This window comes from Lonchura striata, chromosome 7, assembly GCF_050655825.1.
Source record: "Lonchura striata isolate lonStrDom1 chromosome 7, ASM5065582v1, whole genome shotgun sequence".
Classification (NCBI taxonomy): Eukaryota; Metazoa; Chordata; class Aves; order Passeriformes; family Estrildidae; genus Lonchura; species Lonchura striata.
Genome location: NC_140709.1, coordinates 31,919,036 through 31,939,063, shown reverse-complemented (window position 1 = coordinate 31,939,063; position 20,028 = coordinate 31,919,036). Strand labels below are relative to the sequence as shown.

Sequence of the window (20,028 nt, the reverse complement as noted above, 5' to 3'; positions counted from 1 at the left end):
TCAAAAGCTGTAGCAGCCAACAGTGGTGGTGAACAAAAGAAAGGGGGGATTTGGAATTGCTGGATGTATTTATTTGTTAATACACAAAGCCCTGTTTGTTGAGACAGATGAGATAAATATGTGATTGCTGACAAACCCAGAAGAAAATCAGAGATTACTTTTTTACCTGCTGGAGACAAATTCACTGCCTGTGGAATTCGATTCTGAGCCCATGTCTCAGCACTGTCTGCCTGCCTGTGATGATGAGAGGCTGCCTAATGTGAAACACTGTTGTAGACAAGTCATTTCTGGCTCAGAGTTTTCTAAACTCGTTTTTATGTTGTCTTGTTCTTCCCAATCATTCCAGTTGGAGGAAACTTTCTCATGCTTCCTTTTTATTTGAGACAAAAGAGAAACATTTCTCCAAAACATCAACATGTGCAACTTGCTGTTTCTTTTTTTTTTTTTTTAATTGTGGTGTTCCATATTTCTTGGAGTAGAATATTCTTCCTAATGACTTGTATATTGGTGTGTAGCTGATGCTAATACTTAGGTATTTAGAGGAGCATTTGGTTCTGATATCTTGTTACATTTGTCTGGGTTTGAATTTGAGCAATAACACATAATAATGCACTTAAGCCCATGGTGTAGTGTGACTGTATTCTTTGTCATTTGTTGGAACAATCTTTATGGTTTGCTGTCCCCCAAGTCACTGGATTGGGGATTAGTAGGGCAGCAATAAATCCAGTTTTGTTTTAGAGCTTTTGTTGCAGTCAGATACTGCAAGAAAATGAGTGAGGAATTAAGAGCTGTGTGGGAGATTCTTTAGCATTCCAGTAAGGAAGGGAATTCAGTCGTTTTCATGGCTCAGCAGTTATGTAGGATACAGTTCCTGCTCAAGAAGCCAGGGCTGTCTGAGTAGAGGCTTCTGATCAGAGCTGGCATTATTTGTTTTGTATGAGCAGCAACAAAACCCTCTTATCTTGTAGATACTGAAATATTACTGGTGTCAGGGAAAAGGTTTATTTTCAAGTTAGAAGTGTTACATGCACACCCCAGCCAAGTGGTTTAGTGAAAACAAGCTAACTCCACCTATAGAAATCAACTCAGAAAATGGCCTTTGATTTGCTGTTCATTTTTCTCAGGATTCTCAGCTAGGTGAGAAAGAATGGAAGACTTGGACATGTCCTGATTTGTTGGAGATGATGTCCTTAAGTATCTGAGCTTTCTGTGCTGTTCTAAGACTTGATAATGCAACAAAATATCAGTGAGGGCATTAGGACACTGAGAGGGGATAAAGCATCTGCAGTTTGAAATGAGAATGAATAAGGAAAAAGAAATATTCATAGATCACGTGCTCCAGATATAGGTCACTCAGTTGCTAATACAAGAAAAATAGGAGTTTGGGGTTTTTCATGGTAAAGCACACATAGAAAAAAAATGTACTACTTTTTTGGTTTTTTTTTTTAGGAAGAGAATCTGCATAACTCCTCAGTAGTTCTGAAGAGTGAGACATCTCTCCTGAGCTGAAAGCTTGCTTTCACTGAAGCCTGTAATACATTATACGCCATCATCCTTTATATTTCAGGAAGCTTGATTTCAAGAAACTTGCTATCATACTACAAATGATAGTAGCTTTCATTGTAGAGAACTGAGAGAGACAATGTCTTTTAGCACTCATGGAATCAAGACCCACGGATACATGGTCAGAAGTGGCAGGAAACAAGGGATTAATGATGGCAGGAAGCTGCCTATTGCAAGGTGGTAGTTTTTGCAGTTCTTATTTGTTTTGCTAAAGTTTGCTTCTTGTCAGTCTGTTGGCAGAAAGTACACCATCAAAGGGCAATTGCTATGTAAAAACATTCATGGAATTACTGTCAGGCTGAGAAAAAGGCAGGTTGTGAATTTGGAATGCAGCTGCTATCTGGGTCACTGGGGATCTGTAGCAGGCTTTCTCTGTGAACTAGCTCAGTAGATGAAGTCTTTGAAGACACAGGCAAAGATCTGAGAGGAAAGTTTATTCAAAATAAACTCAATACTTGGTGCGTCAAACTTAGCAAAGCAGCACAGGTTACTTTGTTGTCTTGGAAGTTGCATATTTTTACATCACTGTATCCATCTGTAATGAATGGGGACTTGAGGCACAATGTGACAGAGCAAGTGTGTCCTTTTCATTACTCCTGATACTGTGTTTCATTCTTAATTTGTAGGTTTTTCATCTGGGGTGCTGTAAGGGCACCCAGGTTCTGTGATCAGCTGTTTCCCTGAACCATCAGAGTCGGTTTACTCCCAAATAACTCTTCTGTGTTCAGTAGGTCTAGTTCCTCCTGCTTAATCCTGGCTTGCCAGGGGTGTTGAAACCACCAGGTCTAGTTCCCCCTGCCTAATCCTGGCTTGCCAGCTCCTGCATGCTCCTAAACTGTCACCTTCCACACATGGCTGCAAGAAGTTGTATTCAGCAGGCTGCAAAGCAGCTGTTGAATTTCCTGCCTTGCTTCTCTGGCACTGCCTGTAGCAGAAAATATGAGGTTTCAGAACACTTTTCCTGCTAGCACAGGTTTGAGGGGAGGATGCGAGTGTGTACAGCTTTACAGCCAGCAGCAGGGAAGTGTATTTGCTGGGGGTTGGAAAAGTTGAAGAGAATGAATTCATCTTGCAGAACTCCCTAAGCCCTGTGTTTAGTAGGGCAGGTTTCACTCAAGCTGTGCTCAGCTGGAAAAGGCATTCCAGATCCCTGCAGCAGAGCTGGGTTCCTGGGAAAGGCCAGTCTTCCAAACTCTGAGCCTGCAGCATGGAGCACATGCTGGTACAAGCCCCACCACCTCTCCCTTTCACATCTACACCAGGTTACAGAGGGTGACCTTTGGGCAGTTTGCTGCCCTAGCATTTGGGGGGATTTAGGTCAGGAAGGGATGACTCTTAGATCTTCCATACAGGAGAGCACACATGGACTGCAGTGTGAGCAGCTTCTTGCTCTAGACCAGTCCTGTGTAAGGAGAACCCTCCAAAGCACCACCTACCTGAACACAGCTTCTCAGCCAGAGTGCAGGGCTCATGTGTGGCACCAGCAGCTCTGTCCAGTAAGGAAAATCATGTGCTGTGAGCTTCACAGGCTGCTCTCAGTGGTTTGTAGAGGATGTGGATAGAGTCTCCTCCAGTCTCAGCTGGACCAGCTGCCCTAACTTTCCAAATACCCCTGCGTGCCCTCTGGCTGTAAGCACCTTATGCATTCTTGTAAGTGCCACAGTGACAGGTCTGCAGCTCATGGCACTTGAGTGGCATCACCCTGGAGATGTGTGCCCGAGTCTGATGTAGCTGCTGGAAGCCATCTGTGTGCCCTGCTGGGGTGGACAGGCCTGGCAGTGATGTTCTTGTGTGTCTGTGTGCATAAGCCTCCTAAGTCTCACCAAGGGCAGGCATGAACTCCTATTCTTTCCCTGCAACTTCTTGTCCTTCTTTCTCTTCCCTTTTTATGCTTCCTCCTGTGGACTCCAAGAGAGCCTCTGCTGCCTGAAAGAAGTCAGGCTTCAGGGCACAGTTGTCACAGTGTGGAAAGGAGGCAGTTGCAGGAGGTGGGTTGCAAGGTCAGTTCCTCCTGCTGGACTTCCACATGACCCTTTCTCCAGCATTGTGCATTTACTGTTGACACTGCCAGGTACATAAGAAACTGCATTTCTACCAAGGAAAGAGGCAACAGATGGCTTCTTGTTGAGATTACATGAAATAAATTGTGGCTTGTGGAGGTTTAGAGAGCAAAAACCAGTTTTGTCCCTCTACCTTGTGATTTTCCTTGTCCCATTTTGAAACATGTGGTGATTTTGGTGTGGATCTTACCTGAACCAATGGCAGCTGTACAAGTAAAGCTGCATGACAGCTGTAGTGGGGAATGTTGAGGTTTTTTTGGGTGTGTTGAACACAATGCAGTGCTTATAGGTATGAGTGTGAGGCATGCATTGAGCCAATGTGCATTAGGAGGTCATAAAACAGAGCTGCTTCAACCTGTCCCCAGTAGGCTGTGGTTGAAAGCCATGATTGATGTGACCACTGCACCCCAAAAGTGCCCTGAGGTCTGTGGAGTGTTGTGGGACTGATGAGGACCCCAGCCTGTGCCTCTGAGTGTTGGCTTGGGTGGTTCTACTAAACACAGTGTGGCTGTAGGCAGATCAGGTGGAGAACTGACTCATTATGGTGTAGCTTATTTTGGAGGAAAGAGCTGAATTCAGGTGGGTTTTGTTTGTTTGGGTGGTTTTGTTTGTTTGTTTTGGTGTGGTCCTTAATAGTTAATCTGCATCTTCTGAAACTTTTTCTCGTATTTCACGTACTTTTGTTTTTCTTTATTTCTCATTAATCTTTTGCCTGAACTAATGCTTGAACCTTCCCACTGCTGTGTGCATGTAACTTTCATGGTTTGTGTTGTAGGTTATTACAACCTACAAAGTCTGAGCAACCCTTTCATTACTCAAACTGATTTTACTTTCAGAATCATTGGTATTCTTGTTTTCACTTACTGCAAGAGTTATCACAAGTTATGCCATGCAAGATAAAGTATATATTTTCACCCTATTTCCAAAATGAAGCATGGCATTTGCATCAGATGGTGAGACCCAAATTATCATAGGATGATGTACTCCAGGTAAAATTTTCAGACAGATTTGTTAAATGTATTAAAATTAGTGGCTGAAATAGGTGAAGATGGTACCTGTTGGTTTTATTTTCTGTGATTTGAGAATAACTGAGGATCTGGGTGGGTGTTTAGGCTGGAGGGGCCATCAGGGGCATTCTTAAAGCAGGGTTGGCACTGAACTCACACCTGGGAGCTTTCCTGTCTGGCCATGGAAGGATTTAGGACTGGGGAACCTCTCTGGACAGCCTATTCCCATGGTTGTTTATCCTTAGAGAGAAAAGCAAATCCCTTTCCAGTCAGATCCTTGTCTGCAGTTGGTGACTGTTGCCCTGCCATGCATCTCGACAGAGCTCTTGGCCCTTTATCCCTGGGTGAGGGAAGGCTGTTGTTTAGGGCCCCCAAAACCTTTCCTGTGCAAGGTTAAACAAGGCTCATGTCCCCCATGTGCCTTCCCCTAATGCATGCAAACTGGGACAAAATGGAGTTATTCCTCTGCTGCAGATTTGGGGATGTTCCATAAATATGGTGAATGCAGTTGGCTCAGTCTGCTGCAATAGATGCTGGTGTGAAGCATGGTTATGAATCTTGGCAAAACACCAAATCTATTTATTATTAATGACTCTGCATGAGCAAGGCTCCCAAATGAAACTGATGGGAACATTCTCATGGAAGTTGTTTTCTGTGAGGTAGCAAATCTGGTTGATAATTTCTATGTGCTAATCTGAGCTATACTGGAAAGAAAGTCAGTGGTGTCAAGATATTTGAAAATATTGTCCATTTTCTTGGGATGGAGAAGGACATGCTTGCCCTCTCCACCTATTATAGACTCTAACGGGATTTAAAAAGTTTTTTCATGTAATTGTGGAAAATATTCTTCCTCTGTTTTGAAGCATTTTATTAAGTGACTGAACAGGAGAAATTAGTAGTTTTATATTGGGTAAATGCAGGATTTTGGTAGACTGTGTGTTTAGAACAATAAAAACTGTTAATAACATGAATTAGGTCTTTTGATAAATATCACAGGAAATTATTTCATTGTTTCTGGGAGCAAAGGAGAAAACTTACTCTCACTGGGCTGGAGTAGAGAGTTTCTTTGGATTACAGACCACTGAGGTTGAGAAAATCCTCTAATTAAATTCAGCCTAAATGAGACCCAGTGAAGCATTTGTGAGACCCTGCATAGTTTGGGTGCAGCACTGGGCAAAAGAACCTGTCATGGCTGTTTGCCTCTTAACTAGTTGTCAGCTTCCTTCTCCCCCTCTTGTGTTTTTGTTGGGTGTTTCTTCTTAAGCACTGCCAGTAGAGAAAACCTGTCCCTCGACCAGTCTGTCTGCTGGATTCTTCAGTGTTCCATGGGACAGATTGTCCCAGAAATACTTCCGTGGATTTGTTTCCCCCCAGTTCAGCTGACACAATCTTAGAGGTGCAGAATGAATCCTGAGTGTGTGTGGGGGGGAAAATAAATTGTTTACTGCCCCATTCTTAGCCTCAGCGTCAACAAAACCATTCCCATCATCCTAGAAAGGTTTCCATGGTGCTAAGTCGTTTTCCCATTATTCCCTACAGGATTTGGGGCACCTGCTGGGAAGGGAGGACTTGTGTTTGTGCTGGAGACAACACAGCTGGGGCCTTCAGCTGGCTCCTGGAGCACTTGATCTGGTGATGAGCTGTAGGCAGGCAGTAATGATTCCGAGCAGCAGTGGCTGAGTCATTATTGCATTCAGCACTGACACCTACCTGCATGGCATCTGTCTGGGTTTGGAAACACAGGTGTCTGCTGAGGAAGGCAGGAGCCTCCCCTGAAATGGAGAAATGTAGACCCCCTTCCCTCTGAATTGTTATAAATTTGAAATTAAGTGGGGCTTTCAGGCAAAAATATGGGAGCAGGAATAACAGTTCTTTATTAGGGAAGAAAATAAAAAGATAAACAATGCAGTGAACCAAAACAACACTGACAGAGTCAGAATACAGCCTGACACCCTGTTGGTCAGTGTGTTGGCAGCATTCCAATTGGGAATTGTGCCTGCAGTCCTCCTGGAGTTGGAGCAGTTATCCTGTAAAAAAGGGGTTTAGTCTTCCTGCAGTGGAAGAGGCCCCCGTTCCTCTGGGAAATCCAGTGCAGAAAAAGCGGTCCTACTGTTCCAGAAACTCAAGATTATATCCAGGTAGGAATGTTTGGCTCCTCCCCCTGGGTGGAGCATCTCCTAATGGGATGCTGCAACTTTTATCAGTCATGCAGTGGCATCCAATAGCCCATTAACAGCAGATGTCTCCCCGAGGGAGCATTGGTTTGTGGAACAGATAAGGAAAACTGCCCAGTTAAAAGAGATAACTGCCACACCTCTGACAGATGGCAGCTGAATACATCTTGCCTTGCAATCTGGGACAGCGTCCTTGGCCCAGAGAAGTTGTGTTCTTGTCCCGATTCCATTGTTTTGCTTTAGCCTGTGATCTGATGGGACAGGACTTTCTCTTTTTTTAAACCTTTTTAATCTCTGAGGAATAATACTTATTTAAAATGAGTAGCAATCTGCAATTGTTTTTCTAGTACCTGGTGCTGTGTTCTTTGTTGTTTTGTGACTTTTGATATTTCACTTTATGAAGCTCAACTTTAATTAAAATTTCTATATGAAAGAGGCTGTAGCTTGTTGGGTGGTCTTGCTTGCTGCAATATGGATTTCCTAACTCTTGCAATAAAAAATTCCCATTCCACATGTACAGGGCTACCCTTAGGGAATGTTGTCCTGCAAATTTTAAATTCTATTTTCTCCACATATGCCTTTATACCTTGGCCTTCTTCCAAGGGATTAGAGAATCTTTTCCTGCAGGTGAAAGACAGACATTGCAGCAGCATTACAAATATCTTTCTTGAAGGAGTAGTATGAGATTTTACAGCTTTAGGGGAACAAAAGTCTTCTCAGACAAGGGTAGTGACCAGGTTATTATTAAAAAATATCTCTGAATGCAACAGAAGTTTTCCTTTGCAATTAGTGAGTAACATGCACTGATGTTTGAATTTCTGTTTTGTGGGCTGTATTATTCCACAGAATAATGGATGCATATCTCTCTTAGGGTTTCACAGCATTAAATGTCATGTTTGAACAGGTGCTGCTTTGTTTTCCTGTGATTTTTTTCCTCCTTCTGTCAAATTGAGGGTATGTTTAAAATTGCACTGTTTTTTTTCCTGCTAATTCCACTTACAAGCCACCATGAGGAATTCCACAAGACAAATACAATACCTGAGCTATTAGCATTAAAAAAAAAAAAAAAGATGATTAATGTTGCAAGGGTGCTGGAATATTCTTTCTGTCCAAATACATTGACTATTAGAGGGTAGGTTTGACAAATCATTCTAAATTCCCTACAAGAAATGGTCACAGTTTGTCAAAATACTGCTGCTGACTGATTTATTTTTGCTGTGTAAATACTGAAGGTTTAATTGTAAGGTTCGTCAGTGGGAAATCGAAATTGTTGGCTTATACTCTAATAGGAACTTGCCCATTTTTCTTGAAGATGTATAATATATTGTGGGGTTTATATTGAAACCCCATATTTACAATAGAGTATCGTGAAGATATTTCTCATTGTATGTTTTTCCCCAATATTCTGTAACAATCTGAATTTTTAATATTTTCATTCCCTCAGCTCTGTTGTAGGGCAAAATTATATTGGCAGTGATTTTAAAAAATGAAAGAGCAGCATTGCAGTTTAATATTAGACAGTGAGTAAACTGAAATGAAAAAAAATAACCTTATAATGGCCTCTGAAATGCCTGGGCAAAGCTGTTTTATCTTGTAGGTTTTGGGAGCTCTTTCTAGTATTTACTTGCTCATTTTAATCTCTTCCACTTGCAACTTTATCTTAATTTGAAAGGTAAAATTTATTCAAGATTTTATTCTTGTAATATTAATAATTTATCTCACTTACATAAAATTACAGGAGATGATATTTAAAATAAATGACTCCTAAATAAGTGAAGCTCTGTAGACTGCAGCATTTCATCTTGTCTGCTGCCTGTCTCCCTTGCCCCAGGAAGGTGAATTTCTGCTTCAGTCTTCCATAGTAACCACAGCTCTGAGAAGCAGGCTGGCTGATTCAACAAAATAGCAGCAAATCAAAATGCAGAGTTGCTATGGTAATTTTAATTCTCATAGGTTTTTTGTGTCCTGTGAATTCCCATGTTCTGTCTTGGGTGATGACACAGTCTGAATGTAATTTGTGAAGAAGGCACAAATGGTGAAAAAACATCTTGCAACTCCTTACTAAATGAGTACCTTGAAGCAGTATATGCTGTGCACTTAAAATTATTCCAGTGAATTTTTAAAATTACATAAATGTCAAGTGTTGAAGGAATATAGAGGAAAAAAAAATCCCATCTAACCTTCATGGCTGCTTTCCTGTGTGAATTTCATGGCTCTTGCTTAGGTAGCCCATAAAAATATATCAAGGGGAATTTTCTTTCTATTTTCTATATCTTACCAGGAGCACTTCAAAGTGCTTGGGGGTGTGTTCCCACTGGATAGGAGAGTGAGTGGTTAGCAGCTTTATGGATTAGCCTGCTGGCATTCTGCTGCACTTCTTACAAGCAGGATCCTTCCAGGAAGGTGTTCATTGATTATGCAGCAGTAATCATTAGGGATACTGCCTATGATCATCTGGTTTATTGTATTGATTTTGCAGGATCTTAGTTTCATCAAAATTTGGTTCCTGTCAATGTTTGTGGAATGATTAGTGTGCTTATGTAGCTTGTTTATGCATCTGGTCTGAGACCTTAACCACTTCTAATGGCAGAACACATCTGGTTGTACAAAATGGTTATTTTTGTTTCTGTATTCAAATAAGTCATAAGATCAGTCCTCTTATATATACAGTAGATCTTCAAATCGTAAAAGCTATATATGCCTATGCAATCATACAGATTTTGAATACTGAGGACATTCAGATTATAAAGTAATCCAAATCCATTAAAATAATTGCAAGCATTAAAAGTTTCCATTTTTTTTATTGTGGTGGGGTTTTTGTCTTTTTTGTTTTATGTGAACTCAAGGTAGTGCTGCAATCAGTACCTGTACAAGTGTTGTGGAATGAGATGAATGGGAATTTAATGTCTGTCGGGAAGTACAGGCATAATTATGGGCAATAATTTGGGCATAACTGGGAAAATATCATTTTGATATGATATTTGCCCAGTTATGCTCAAGTTTGCCAGAGCTGAATATTGGGCATATTTAGTCCTGATTAAATTTCCTCTTGCTTTTCAGTTGCTTTTGAATTTGGAGGAACTGATAGCAAAAGTTTAAGGGAGAACTGGTTTACGCTGACCTTATTGGTTTACACTGACCTAATGCCTATAGGCTACTTTGGAAATCCTTTCAGTGCATAAGTACTAATGAGGCATAAATTACTATTTTTCAACAAGTATTCAAGGACAAGATTTCTAGTAAGAATGTTTTGTGGTTTTCTTTACCTCCCTCTTCAAAAAAACAAATCTCATTTTCCTCGTGTTGTTGTCTTAACATTTGTATTTACGTATGCACACAACTCCATCCAAAATACAAACCCCTGAATATAAAAGAAAAATAATTATGTTAAAGTGAAAAAAAAAAAATTCTGCTTAAGTGAAACAAAATTGTTGTCAGTAAATAAATAAAACTAAAACCTTTTTTTTTGTGAAAACATCAGGAAAATGCACTGTTAATTCTATATATAAAAAGTGAATGCTTTGGCTGGGAAAAATGGACAAGGTATGACTCACATAAACATTCTATTTTGCTGGTGTGTTGGGTTTTTTTATTTACTTTTTTTTCCTATCAAAATCCTTTTAAGAAGGGAAAAAGGCTTTGTTTTTGTCTGTAAAATACATAACACTTGCTCCAGTGTGTTAGCAGGCAATCAGCTTCTTCATACTGTCTGATACAGTTTTATTATCATATGAAGCTGCATTTGGGGTCTGTTGTGAACTAATTAAATAACTAGTCTTCCACCTACTAATTTACTTAGAACCTTGAAGTTTTCTCTGTATCATGCTAATTTCCCAGAGGCAAATCCCTGCCAGTTTTTCAGTCTGCTAGATTAGAAGTGTCCCTTTAAAGTGCTCATCCTGATGGGTTTGATTCAATGCATTTAATTTCACATAATAAATTCACCTCTCTTTTTAGTGTGAGGCTTTCAGAAAACCTCATCTTCAGAAGAGTTTTTTCATAATCGGTGATCTCACTGGCTAAAATATTACAGGGACTCCTCATCACAGAGATGACTCCAGGGTGCATGGAATTGTGGAGGAAGGAGACTGAGCAGAGCTCTGCAAAGGGAAGAAGACACAATAAAGGCAAGGGGAAATAGAAAGTGGGAAAGAGAGTTTCCAGAGCACAGTGAATGAGCAGAAAGCTGGTGTATTTTTGTTTGAGATGACAGCAGACTGTGGGGTTTACATCTCTTCCTGCATTGTTTTGTTCAGCTCTTAAGAGCAAAAGCATCCACTTGTTTCAAGAGAGGCAGCCCCTCCTTGATGTGGCAGTGCAGAGTCAGAATAGTTTGTGAAAGATGTTCTTATGCTCTATTTTTAATTTTCCCAAAAAGGTGGGAAGAAGGGCCACCTGAATACTGTAGTGTGTGCTGAAATGATTAATGTATTGACATGAATGAGCTCCTAGTAAATATTTCCATTAACCCATGTACAGATGCCTGATAATTCTGGCACTGTGGGCTACACCTGTCTATCACAGCTATGCTATGATATTCTCATCAGAGAAATAAAGTGAAATAAGGAAGTGTTTCTCTGTATCTGAAATGAAGCATTATTTGAAGCAAATATAAAAGAATTTGTTTGAAAAACTCTGAGTTAGAATGTAATTGGGTGTTTTTTCAGCAAAAGATCACTTGAATAGCCTGATGTGTGACCATTAAAATTTCTAATCTGTTACACTTTTTCTTGACTGTGAAGCAGGAGCCTGGTGGAAGCAGCTAGATCTGACTAGATTGGGTTAAACTGCCTCCTACAATAAAAATGACTGTAACAGCCTTTCTCTGTGTAAAAGGGACTGCCTGTTCCCCCCAGGATCTACCTTTTGCTCCCTCATAATTGAGATTTTGTAGATGCCTTCTGTGGAAATTGGTTGACCAGAAATAGGGCAGTGGGAATACTGTGGTGTCCTACTTTCCTAGACCCTGTTTTGCTGCTTTGTCCTTGGAAATTGGTAATGTGTTCTGTGTCAGTGCAAAGATGTTTGGCAAAGCTTTTGTTAAATATACATCCTAAAGTTTGATTCTGCATTAAAATATTTTAAGGGAGTGCAGAGCTACAGAATTGTTCTGTATAGATAATATGGATTGGCTGTTTATATGCAAATGCAGCCAATGCTGATCACCTCTGTGCTTCAGTTTGTTTAAAAATATCTTTTATGGTATCTGTATTGTCTAAAAGCACTAAAACATCAATATCTTTTCTCCAAAGGGCATTTCAAGGTGCAGCCTCATCTTGCTTTAAAATTAGAGCCATAATGCTGCCACTTTGCTTAAAGATCAACCTAAATAAGGCAATTTTTAGCAATTGCTGCAGTCTATGTCTGTCCTTATGTTCTTCACCCATCACTTTGGGGTTAGTGTTGAGTTCCTGGCTGGAAAGTTTTAACTCCCAGAGTGATTCTGGAGAGGGTTGTGCAAACTTGACCTCCTGCTAAGTGCAAGAGTGAGACTGTCAGTAGTTGTCAACTTCCAAGTATTTTCTTTTTGCAGCCAGATGCAATGATTGTATCTGTTGTGCTAAGTGTGTGTTGTTCTTATCTAAGGTTCTCTTTTCATGATTTTTACAGCTGATTAGGTATTTGCTGAATTATCTCAGACCTTTTGTGAACAATATGAACTTCTTTGCTTCTCAATTCAGTTATAAGTTGTTGAAAATGAAGTATGTAGATTGTACTTACAACTAATTAATGAAGACAAAGTGAAAATTGCACAGACCAAAACACTTGCAGTGTATTTTTTATTTTAGCAGTGTTCCTGTTTCATTTTAGGGAGGAAAAATAATGTCCTGCTATTCATTTTCTGCTTCTGTTTTAAATCAGAGGAGTAGCACATAAAACATCCTTATAAAGAATCACGTAATTAGTTTCTAAATGAGATATTCTGATACCAGTTCGGAATAGATAGAATGATTTGTGCAGAGTTTAAAAAGATTATTATACATGTATATTCCCATTTGTACTAGGGTCTATAAATTACTGCATGGAGTATGACAGGATAAAAGAACACTGATAGCTAACAAATGAAGCCTGCATTTGGCTGTAGTGGTCATTAATTAGATTTGCAGGTTATTTGATAGCTATGAGAAGCCTAATTGAAAACCAGCCAGAGAGCTCACCCCAGAGCCTGACAATAACTCTCCCAATAAAACAGTTCTGGGAGTTTAGGGGTCACCTATTCTGTCAGTTTAATGCACTGTGCAAGGCAGCAAGCTCAGTCCTGTGTCAGTGCTTTGTACCTGCCTCCAGAGCAAAGGTACCCACAGATGGATGGTGCCTGTGGGGAGGGGGCTTGCCCTGCACTGGATCCCCCCCAGCCCTCAGGTGCTGCCACAGCTGCCCCTCAAGCACCTGCATTTTCAATGAACTGAAGGAGGCTTCTGCTTTGTCCATTGTGCTTTTCTAGTTTCTCACTGCTGTTACTGTGGTTTTAAGGAAATATTAAGAAGTAGCAATTGGGAGGATGGCTTTGGTATGACCTTTTTTTACTGAAGCCAGATGTGTGCTGGCTGTCTAGATTGTGTGTTTCATTGATTTCCACCCCCCCGTGGCAATACCATTGCAATATTGGATGTGCAGTAAACCCCTTATTCTTATTACACATTTTTCCTTTGCAGATCAGTGCACCTTTCATATCCCTAATTGTGCTAAGCCAAGAAATATGGTGTTCTATGAATGTAAAAAATGGGAACAGGGGTTGTTCAGTCAGTTGAGACCAAGAAATGGCACAGCCTGGGTTTTCTCTGCCTGGTTAGCAGGGAACTCAGATCAGTGTGTGCCTTTTCTGCCAGGGTTTAAACACTTCTGGGCAAGGGTGAGAGGAGTCCCCTCTGAAGGAAGGAATTAAGGAATAATTTGATTGTATTTACTGTTCATCCCATAAGATTTTTGCTTAACTGGGTAGTTCTCTATGTATTTAAGAAGAGTAACTGCCTCCTTCCAGGTGCAGAACCACTTTGGCTACAGGAACTTGGTGATTAATAGGGAAAAGGGTTTAGGGCTGGCAGAATGTGTAGGAATTCTTCCTGGGCATTGCCCTGTGTGTGTGTTTTCACCACCATATCTCAGTTAATCATATGTGTAGTTTGGAACATATTTGTGCCTGTGAGGGCTCTGGCCTTGACCATGTTAATTAAATCTCACATAAATGGGAACCAGATGACATGCTTGTCTGCAGAATGAAGAGCAAATTACATGGACCATAACTGAGACTTTTTGCACTTTTACATTTGTTCCCAGCTTGCAATTCCAAACAGTTCTTTGGCTTAATTCTGTGATACAATTTCTGAGTTAGGACAGTGATATGAAGCCAAATTCCAGGTATTAGATATTTCTTCTCAAAGAAATGAGGTGTAAATCCAGTAAAATCAGTTTTACCGACCTGGACTGAGGTAGCTAAATGTGGTAGAAGGCCTTTTTTTTTGCTTTGTCTGAATAACTGCTTCGTTTGTATGAAGGTTTATCAGAGCATTTTAATGCTGTAGAAGCTGGCGTTTCCAGTGGACCTGCCAAGAGAGGAATCCCGTCCTCTGAGGCAGCACAAATCAAATTAGCGAGGACTGAGTTCTTTCTTCTAATTGTAGGAGTTCTGTCAAATCTGTTTAATACTGAGATACAGCTGACCCACTTGTGTTTGGCACGTGTCAGTGAGCAGAAAAAAGCACAAGGTTCATCCATTGTGTAAGTTTTCAGCTTTGGTTTTGGTAAAAAGCTAACCAAGTATTCATTATTTTTATCTGAATTGTTTTTTTCAGTGCATTTTATTGTGATTTAAGTATCCTACCGCAGTTTCCATCATAGTTGAGGCTTAAAATTGTCCCTAAAGGCTTGTAAATTAAGGTATTTATAAAAAGAAAAAGAAAGACAGTATTTCCTTTGCAAATTAGGTATCTTAGATGTTACTGTGACATTGTTAATAACTGAATACCATTAAATTAGTGATAAATTTGCTCATTAAATGGATGTGAGGAGGGAGCTGGTCAGGGAGTGTCAAGGTTGGAAATGTAGGACCAGAGCTGCATACCAAGTCTGAGCTCTGGGCCCTGGGCATGTCCTGCTTTTAACTGGCCTGCAACAACTGCTCTGCAAAACTGTGGTGAATGTGGGAAATTGTTACTGTTGGATTCTGGCTTTTCTTCACATGGATTTTTAACTTATCATTTCACAAGCATTTGGGTGGAGGCATAATGAGGTGTCCTCATGTCTCCTGTACTGTTACTCTTGAGGAGTGCAAAGAATAATTATTTTAAAAAGTCTCTCCAAAATCAGTTGTGTGGGAGTTTAAAGTGACTTGTTGGCAGAGTAGATTTTAGCAAATCCAAGTGCAGGCAGGACACAACTCCCTCTTGTCAGGGAGATTCTTGTGTTAGCACAAAAAATAAGGCCAAAGGCACCGAGAGCAGGGGTTGGTCTGGATGTTCAGGGCCATGAAGTGAGCACTCCTCTCTGGATGTGACAGTCACATAGCTGGGGACTCTTCCAGAGCTGCCACTGGAGAGCTTTATCTCAGCACCCACTGGGATTTCAGAGCCCATTTCCAGCCTGGCATCTGCTCAACGCCCCTCCAGGCAGAGCATCACTTTGGGGAAATGCTGTGGCAATTTCTATACCCATGGGAGAAGGAAGTAATCAAAATTCAGCATGGCTAAAACCCACCCATGATATTCTTCAGCTCACCATCAGAGAGTGAAAACAGCAGAGCTTTACAGTATTTTTGTGGGTTTTTGGGGTTTTTTTGAACCCCAAGGTTCTAAGAAAGTGGGGTTTAATCTGGCTGTAACTGGAGGAGATGAGAGGAAGAAAGAGTTTTGCACAGAACAACCTCTGAATTTACCAACAGCTGCAGGAGGGCTGTGGCATTTGCCCTCACTCCTGTGTTTTCTTGTTAGGCTTTTTGTCAGCAGGAAATGGGAAATACTCAATAAAAGTAAGAAATTATTGAAAGAATGTGTCTTTCTGAGTATATTTTGGGTTTAAATTTTTTGTGACTGATTTCAGCTGTTAAAACTAGGCTCTTTTTCTCCTAACTTGACTCCAGCTGTTAAAATACCAGTTTATAACAGGCATTTCTGGTGTTCCTTCTTACTGGCATGGGCTTGCATTTTGTACCACTCTATTTCTTACTTTTAAATACCATTTCATGGTAGACTCCTGACTTCCAAATGATTACTGGATAACAATATTGTACACAGCCTGTTTCCTATCCTCTGTAGCCTTTTAACTAGTCATTGGCCAGGGGCAAATGACCTGTTTTTCAAGTTTTGGCAGCCACTGGAATGATGCTGGTATCTGTGTAACTGGATCAATGCCTGGAGGAACTGTTTGGAGCCTGTAATTTGCTGACATGACATAATTTTTTTCCCCATTATCACATGATTTAAAACCCCTCTAGCACAGTAATTTAAAGCAATTTTATTCTTGAAATATCTTATATAAGGAAAAGAAAAAAACAGATTGCATTGTTCCAGGATTATTGTGCATTTTTTATTAATTCTGTCAAATACATTTGCGTGCCATTGGGTTTTTTTTGTTGTTTTAATTTATTTTTCTGAAAATATGTATCAATTTTTTCAAGGAGATGTAGATTTTTTAATAACATTGCAGAGACTCAATCTGGCACAGCTGGTAAATTTTTGCTGTGTATGTGGTAAACATAAATGAGGTCAGTTTTTGTTATGTGCGGGTCACTTTTTTGCATGAATGTACAATGTGCTCCATGCATACAATAGATCTAAATAAATACTTCAGAGAGGCCCAACTTGGAGGGCATCTCCACCACATACTGGATTTTTTTGATGGATTGCACTGGGCTCCTCAAGACCTATTTATTTAAATCAAGGTCAGTGGCAGTAATCTCTTGGTGCAATGTCAATCCCAATTACAGTGGGGATAACATGGTGAAATTGAAGCATGATTTTGGGTAGATACATTTCAAATAACTTAACTTGACATTTGACCTAAATAGAAATACATATTCATGATGAATGGATTTGAAAGTTTTGGGATAGAAAGCAGTGCAGTGATACTGAATAGTAGTAAATCTGTAACCAAAATAGTGGAAAATTTGTTATTCAAAGTATTTTTAAAAGTGATCCGTAGATATTTTAATTTCTAACAACAAATGAACTGTATTCTGGAAATAATGTGGAATTTTCCTTTTCACATATTGTGAAAAGGCTCCCTAATAGTTTATTTGCCATCAGGGTTGAGAGAGAAGTGGTGATTCAGAGCACCTTGAGACTGTTGTTCAAGTGGATTGATTATTTTCAACGTACTTTTTAGCCACTGTAATTATGATCTCTGTGAGACACTGGGTATGGCACAAGCTATCAGATGCTCTAATTAGAGTAGAGAAATATTGTTTAGAAGTTGCAATGTAGGAAGGTGAAAAGTAGCCCAGTGCAAGTCTGGGGGGAGATGGTAGCTTGAAATAGTGTCTGGATGCATTTATAATATTGTTACACATGTAAATTCAAGTGTGTTGTCCCACAGTCTGTAAACATCAGGGTCTCTGCTTTTATAATCTCAAGGTGCATCTTGAAATGTGTGTCCCAAGCCAAGGGTTGGATAAGAAGACCATCTGTGTTATCAGTGTGATACTGCAGAGCACAGTCAATCTCACCTTGTCACAGATGCATTCTTCAAGCTTAAACAAAAAGGGGAAGATTGCTTTGTAATTTGATTTCAAATTTTTTTTCTTTTTTTTTTTTCTGGTTAGCTATTATATTTGCTGAGTTTGATAAACACTTTTTGACACCTTTGTGCCCTGTCTTAAGGATTTTTGTTTCCCCCTTCTCTGGGGTATATAATTGCATGGTTACCCTTGCCTTTGGCCAGAGGTAGGGATCCACTGTGCACTACATGAATAGCAAAGACCTAGGCTCCAGGACTTCTTTACAAAACCATGGTCCTTAGTTGTGATGCATCATCATGACCTCCTGTTTTTCTTTTTTGTCAACAGGATCCGTTTTCACCCTGAAAGTTCAAGTAAATGACATCATCAGCCACCAGTACCTGCCACAAGCAGTGGTAGAGGTGTTTGTTAACTACACCCTGACAAATTCCACTCTTACTGGGAACAATGGAGCAGTGTTGGTAAAAGTCCCCTACAAATTAGGATTAAGTTTAACTATTGTCTCATACAAGGATGGCTACCTGCTGACACCTTTGCCTTGGAAGACTGCGAGGATGCCAAGTGCGTAAGCGTCTTACAGTCCTATTATTAAACTGTATCTGGCAGTAATTAAATTTCTCTCCTAAGCTGTCTGGGTAGTTGCTGTCAGCTGAACACAACTCAGAAAAGTCAGTTAAGGGAGCTGGTGCCTGTCAATGCAGATCTAAGGGTGGATGGTCTGTTAAACTTGTCAAAATTCTGATTACTCTAAAGCAGAAAATAGGCCTTTTAAAATCTAAGTGGGTTATGTTGTGACACACAGTGAATTCTTAGATTTTTTTTTTTTTTTTTTTTTTTGCCTAGAGTTAGCAAAGAGCTGTTAATGGGTCCTGACAAAAATCCTGTTGACCTGAGTAATTCTTGGAATGCCAATGCTTTTTGTCCTCTAAGCAGATATAACCTGTTACAGCTCTGTTTCAGCAGTGTTTCCTCATAGGTTTTCCTGTTTAACTACTGCATGATCTTAAAAATGCACATGATTTTTTTTAAAAAAGAGACTTTTAAGTCACTTTCTAGTGACTTTCTAGTCACTTGTTTATCCATGGAAGGTATAAAACAGTAGCAAATATTCAGAGGTCTTTCTGCCTAAACACTAAAATAGCTGCTCTGGATAACAGGAGTAATTTATTTAGTCTTCATATGCTCTCTGGTATATTAACTGCTCTGTTCAATAGATCTTTAGATTTGGAGACCCGGGAGGAGTTTTTTTGGTTGCACAGTGTAATAACAGATATTATCATTTTCCACAGTATACTCATCCGTGACGCTCTCATTATTCCCACAAAGTCAAGCTAATATATGGCTGTTTGAAGATACTGTCTTAATTACTGGAAAACTGTCTGGTAAGTTCTGTGCATGCAGACTGTAACTAAACACTCTGTGATAGTTATCTGCACCCACATGGAAAAAAAATTAAGCATCATTTTATATAATACCTATCTACTTAAAGCCAGATTTTCTGTTAATTATGTAGCTGTATGAGAGGCTGTGACAAGTGCTAGACTAGAAATGCAAAAATCATGGAGAAAATGGGTGGAAACACGTTGTTATGCTAAGTGGATTCTGAAGGGTAATAAAAACATTGTTTGTCTGTTTTACTGTGGCTAAGAAAAAATATTACTCTTTTACAGATGCCAAATCTCAACCGAGTGTTCAGTTTCCAAAATCTTTAATGAAGCTTCCAACAAATCATTTTGCAAATTTTACAGCCTACCTGACAGTGCCAGAGCAATTTTTGAAAGTGGACAGCTTTCTGTATACAACAGGAATTATTCTAAATAAATCAGGTATGTGAATATGATGCTTAGGATGTCTTATAAAGATTATGATATTACAATGCATATGAGTGCACAGCGTTTCAGAAAAACATATGCTTAATTTAAGAGGCCCTGAACCTGCTTCATTATATTAGATCAGAAAGCTTTGTTCCACAGGAATGAGCTATAAACACATCAGGTGAGTAATCAGTGTTACCTATTTTGGTCTGTGCAGTATGAGAACATATCTTCCTTCACTGAAATACAACTTCAGAATCTGCTTTTTACATTTATATGTATGTATATGTACTTATGATCAGGATTTCATGAGACTGTGGAACTGGCTTAGCAAACACTTTAAAAATGCAATTATAGCCAGGCTGTACAGTAGGTGAAGCTAAATAAATCAGTCAAACAGCAGCAATTAACTTTAGCTGTGGAGTTCTTGCACTTCCACTGGAGTGATTGGTTCTAGGGGTTACACCCAGCACAAAGATTGCATGGAAGCTCCTGCTTGGCTCACAATCAGTCAGGCTGGGCAAGTTTGGGACCAAAGGGTCCCTGTGTGTACAGAACAGCTGTAATAATGTTTTCTCTGCATCTGTTTCACTGGAGAAGCACTAAGTGGTTTCATGAGTCGTAACTGTGCTCTTATGCCACTGGATTTTGTGAGTATTTGTCATTCTATCCAATAGTTTTTTAATCTGCATAAGTACAGTGATCTCTGTAGGTTGTACTGTGTGCAGCTCCATCTTT

General features: G+C 39.8%; 1 protein-coding gene across 4 annotated transcripts in view; it reads left to right on the top strand.

Annotated features, from left to right (window-relative positions):
- The window catches only part of FAM171B (family with sequence similarity 171 member B), a 38,379-nt gene that overhangs the window by 4,088 nt on the left and 14,263 nt on the right, over window positions 1-20,028 (top strand). For all 4 annotated transcript variants that reach the window (XM_085584633.1, XM_085584632.1, XM_021540945.4 and 1 more), the window contains 3 exons: window positions 17,804-18,037; window positions 18,766-18,858; window positions 19,147-19,302. In XM_085584633.1, coding sequence (XP_085440759.1) covers window positions 17,804-18,037; window positions 18,766-18,858; window positions 19,147-19,302 — 483 coding nt within the window. The remainder of the gene's footprint in view (window positions 1-17,803; window positions 18,038-18,765; window positions 18,859-19,146; window positions 19,303-20,028) is intronic.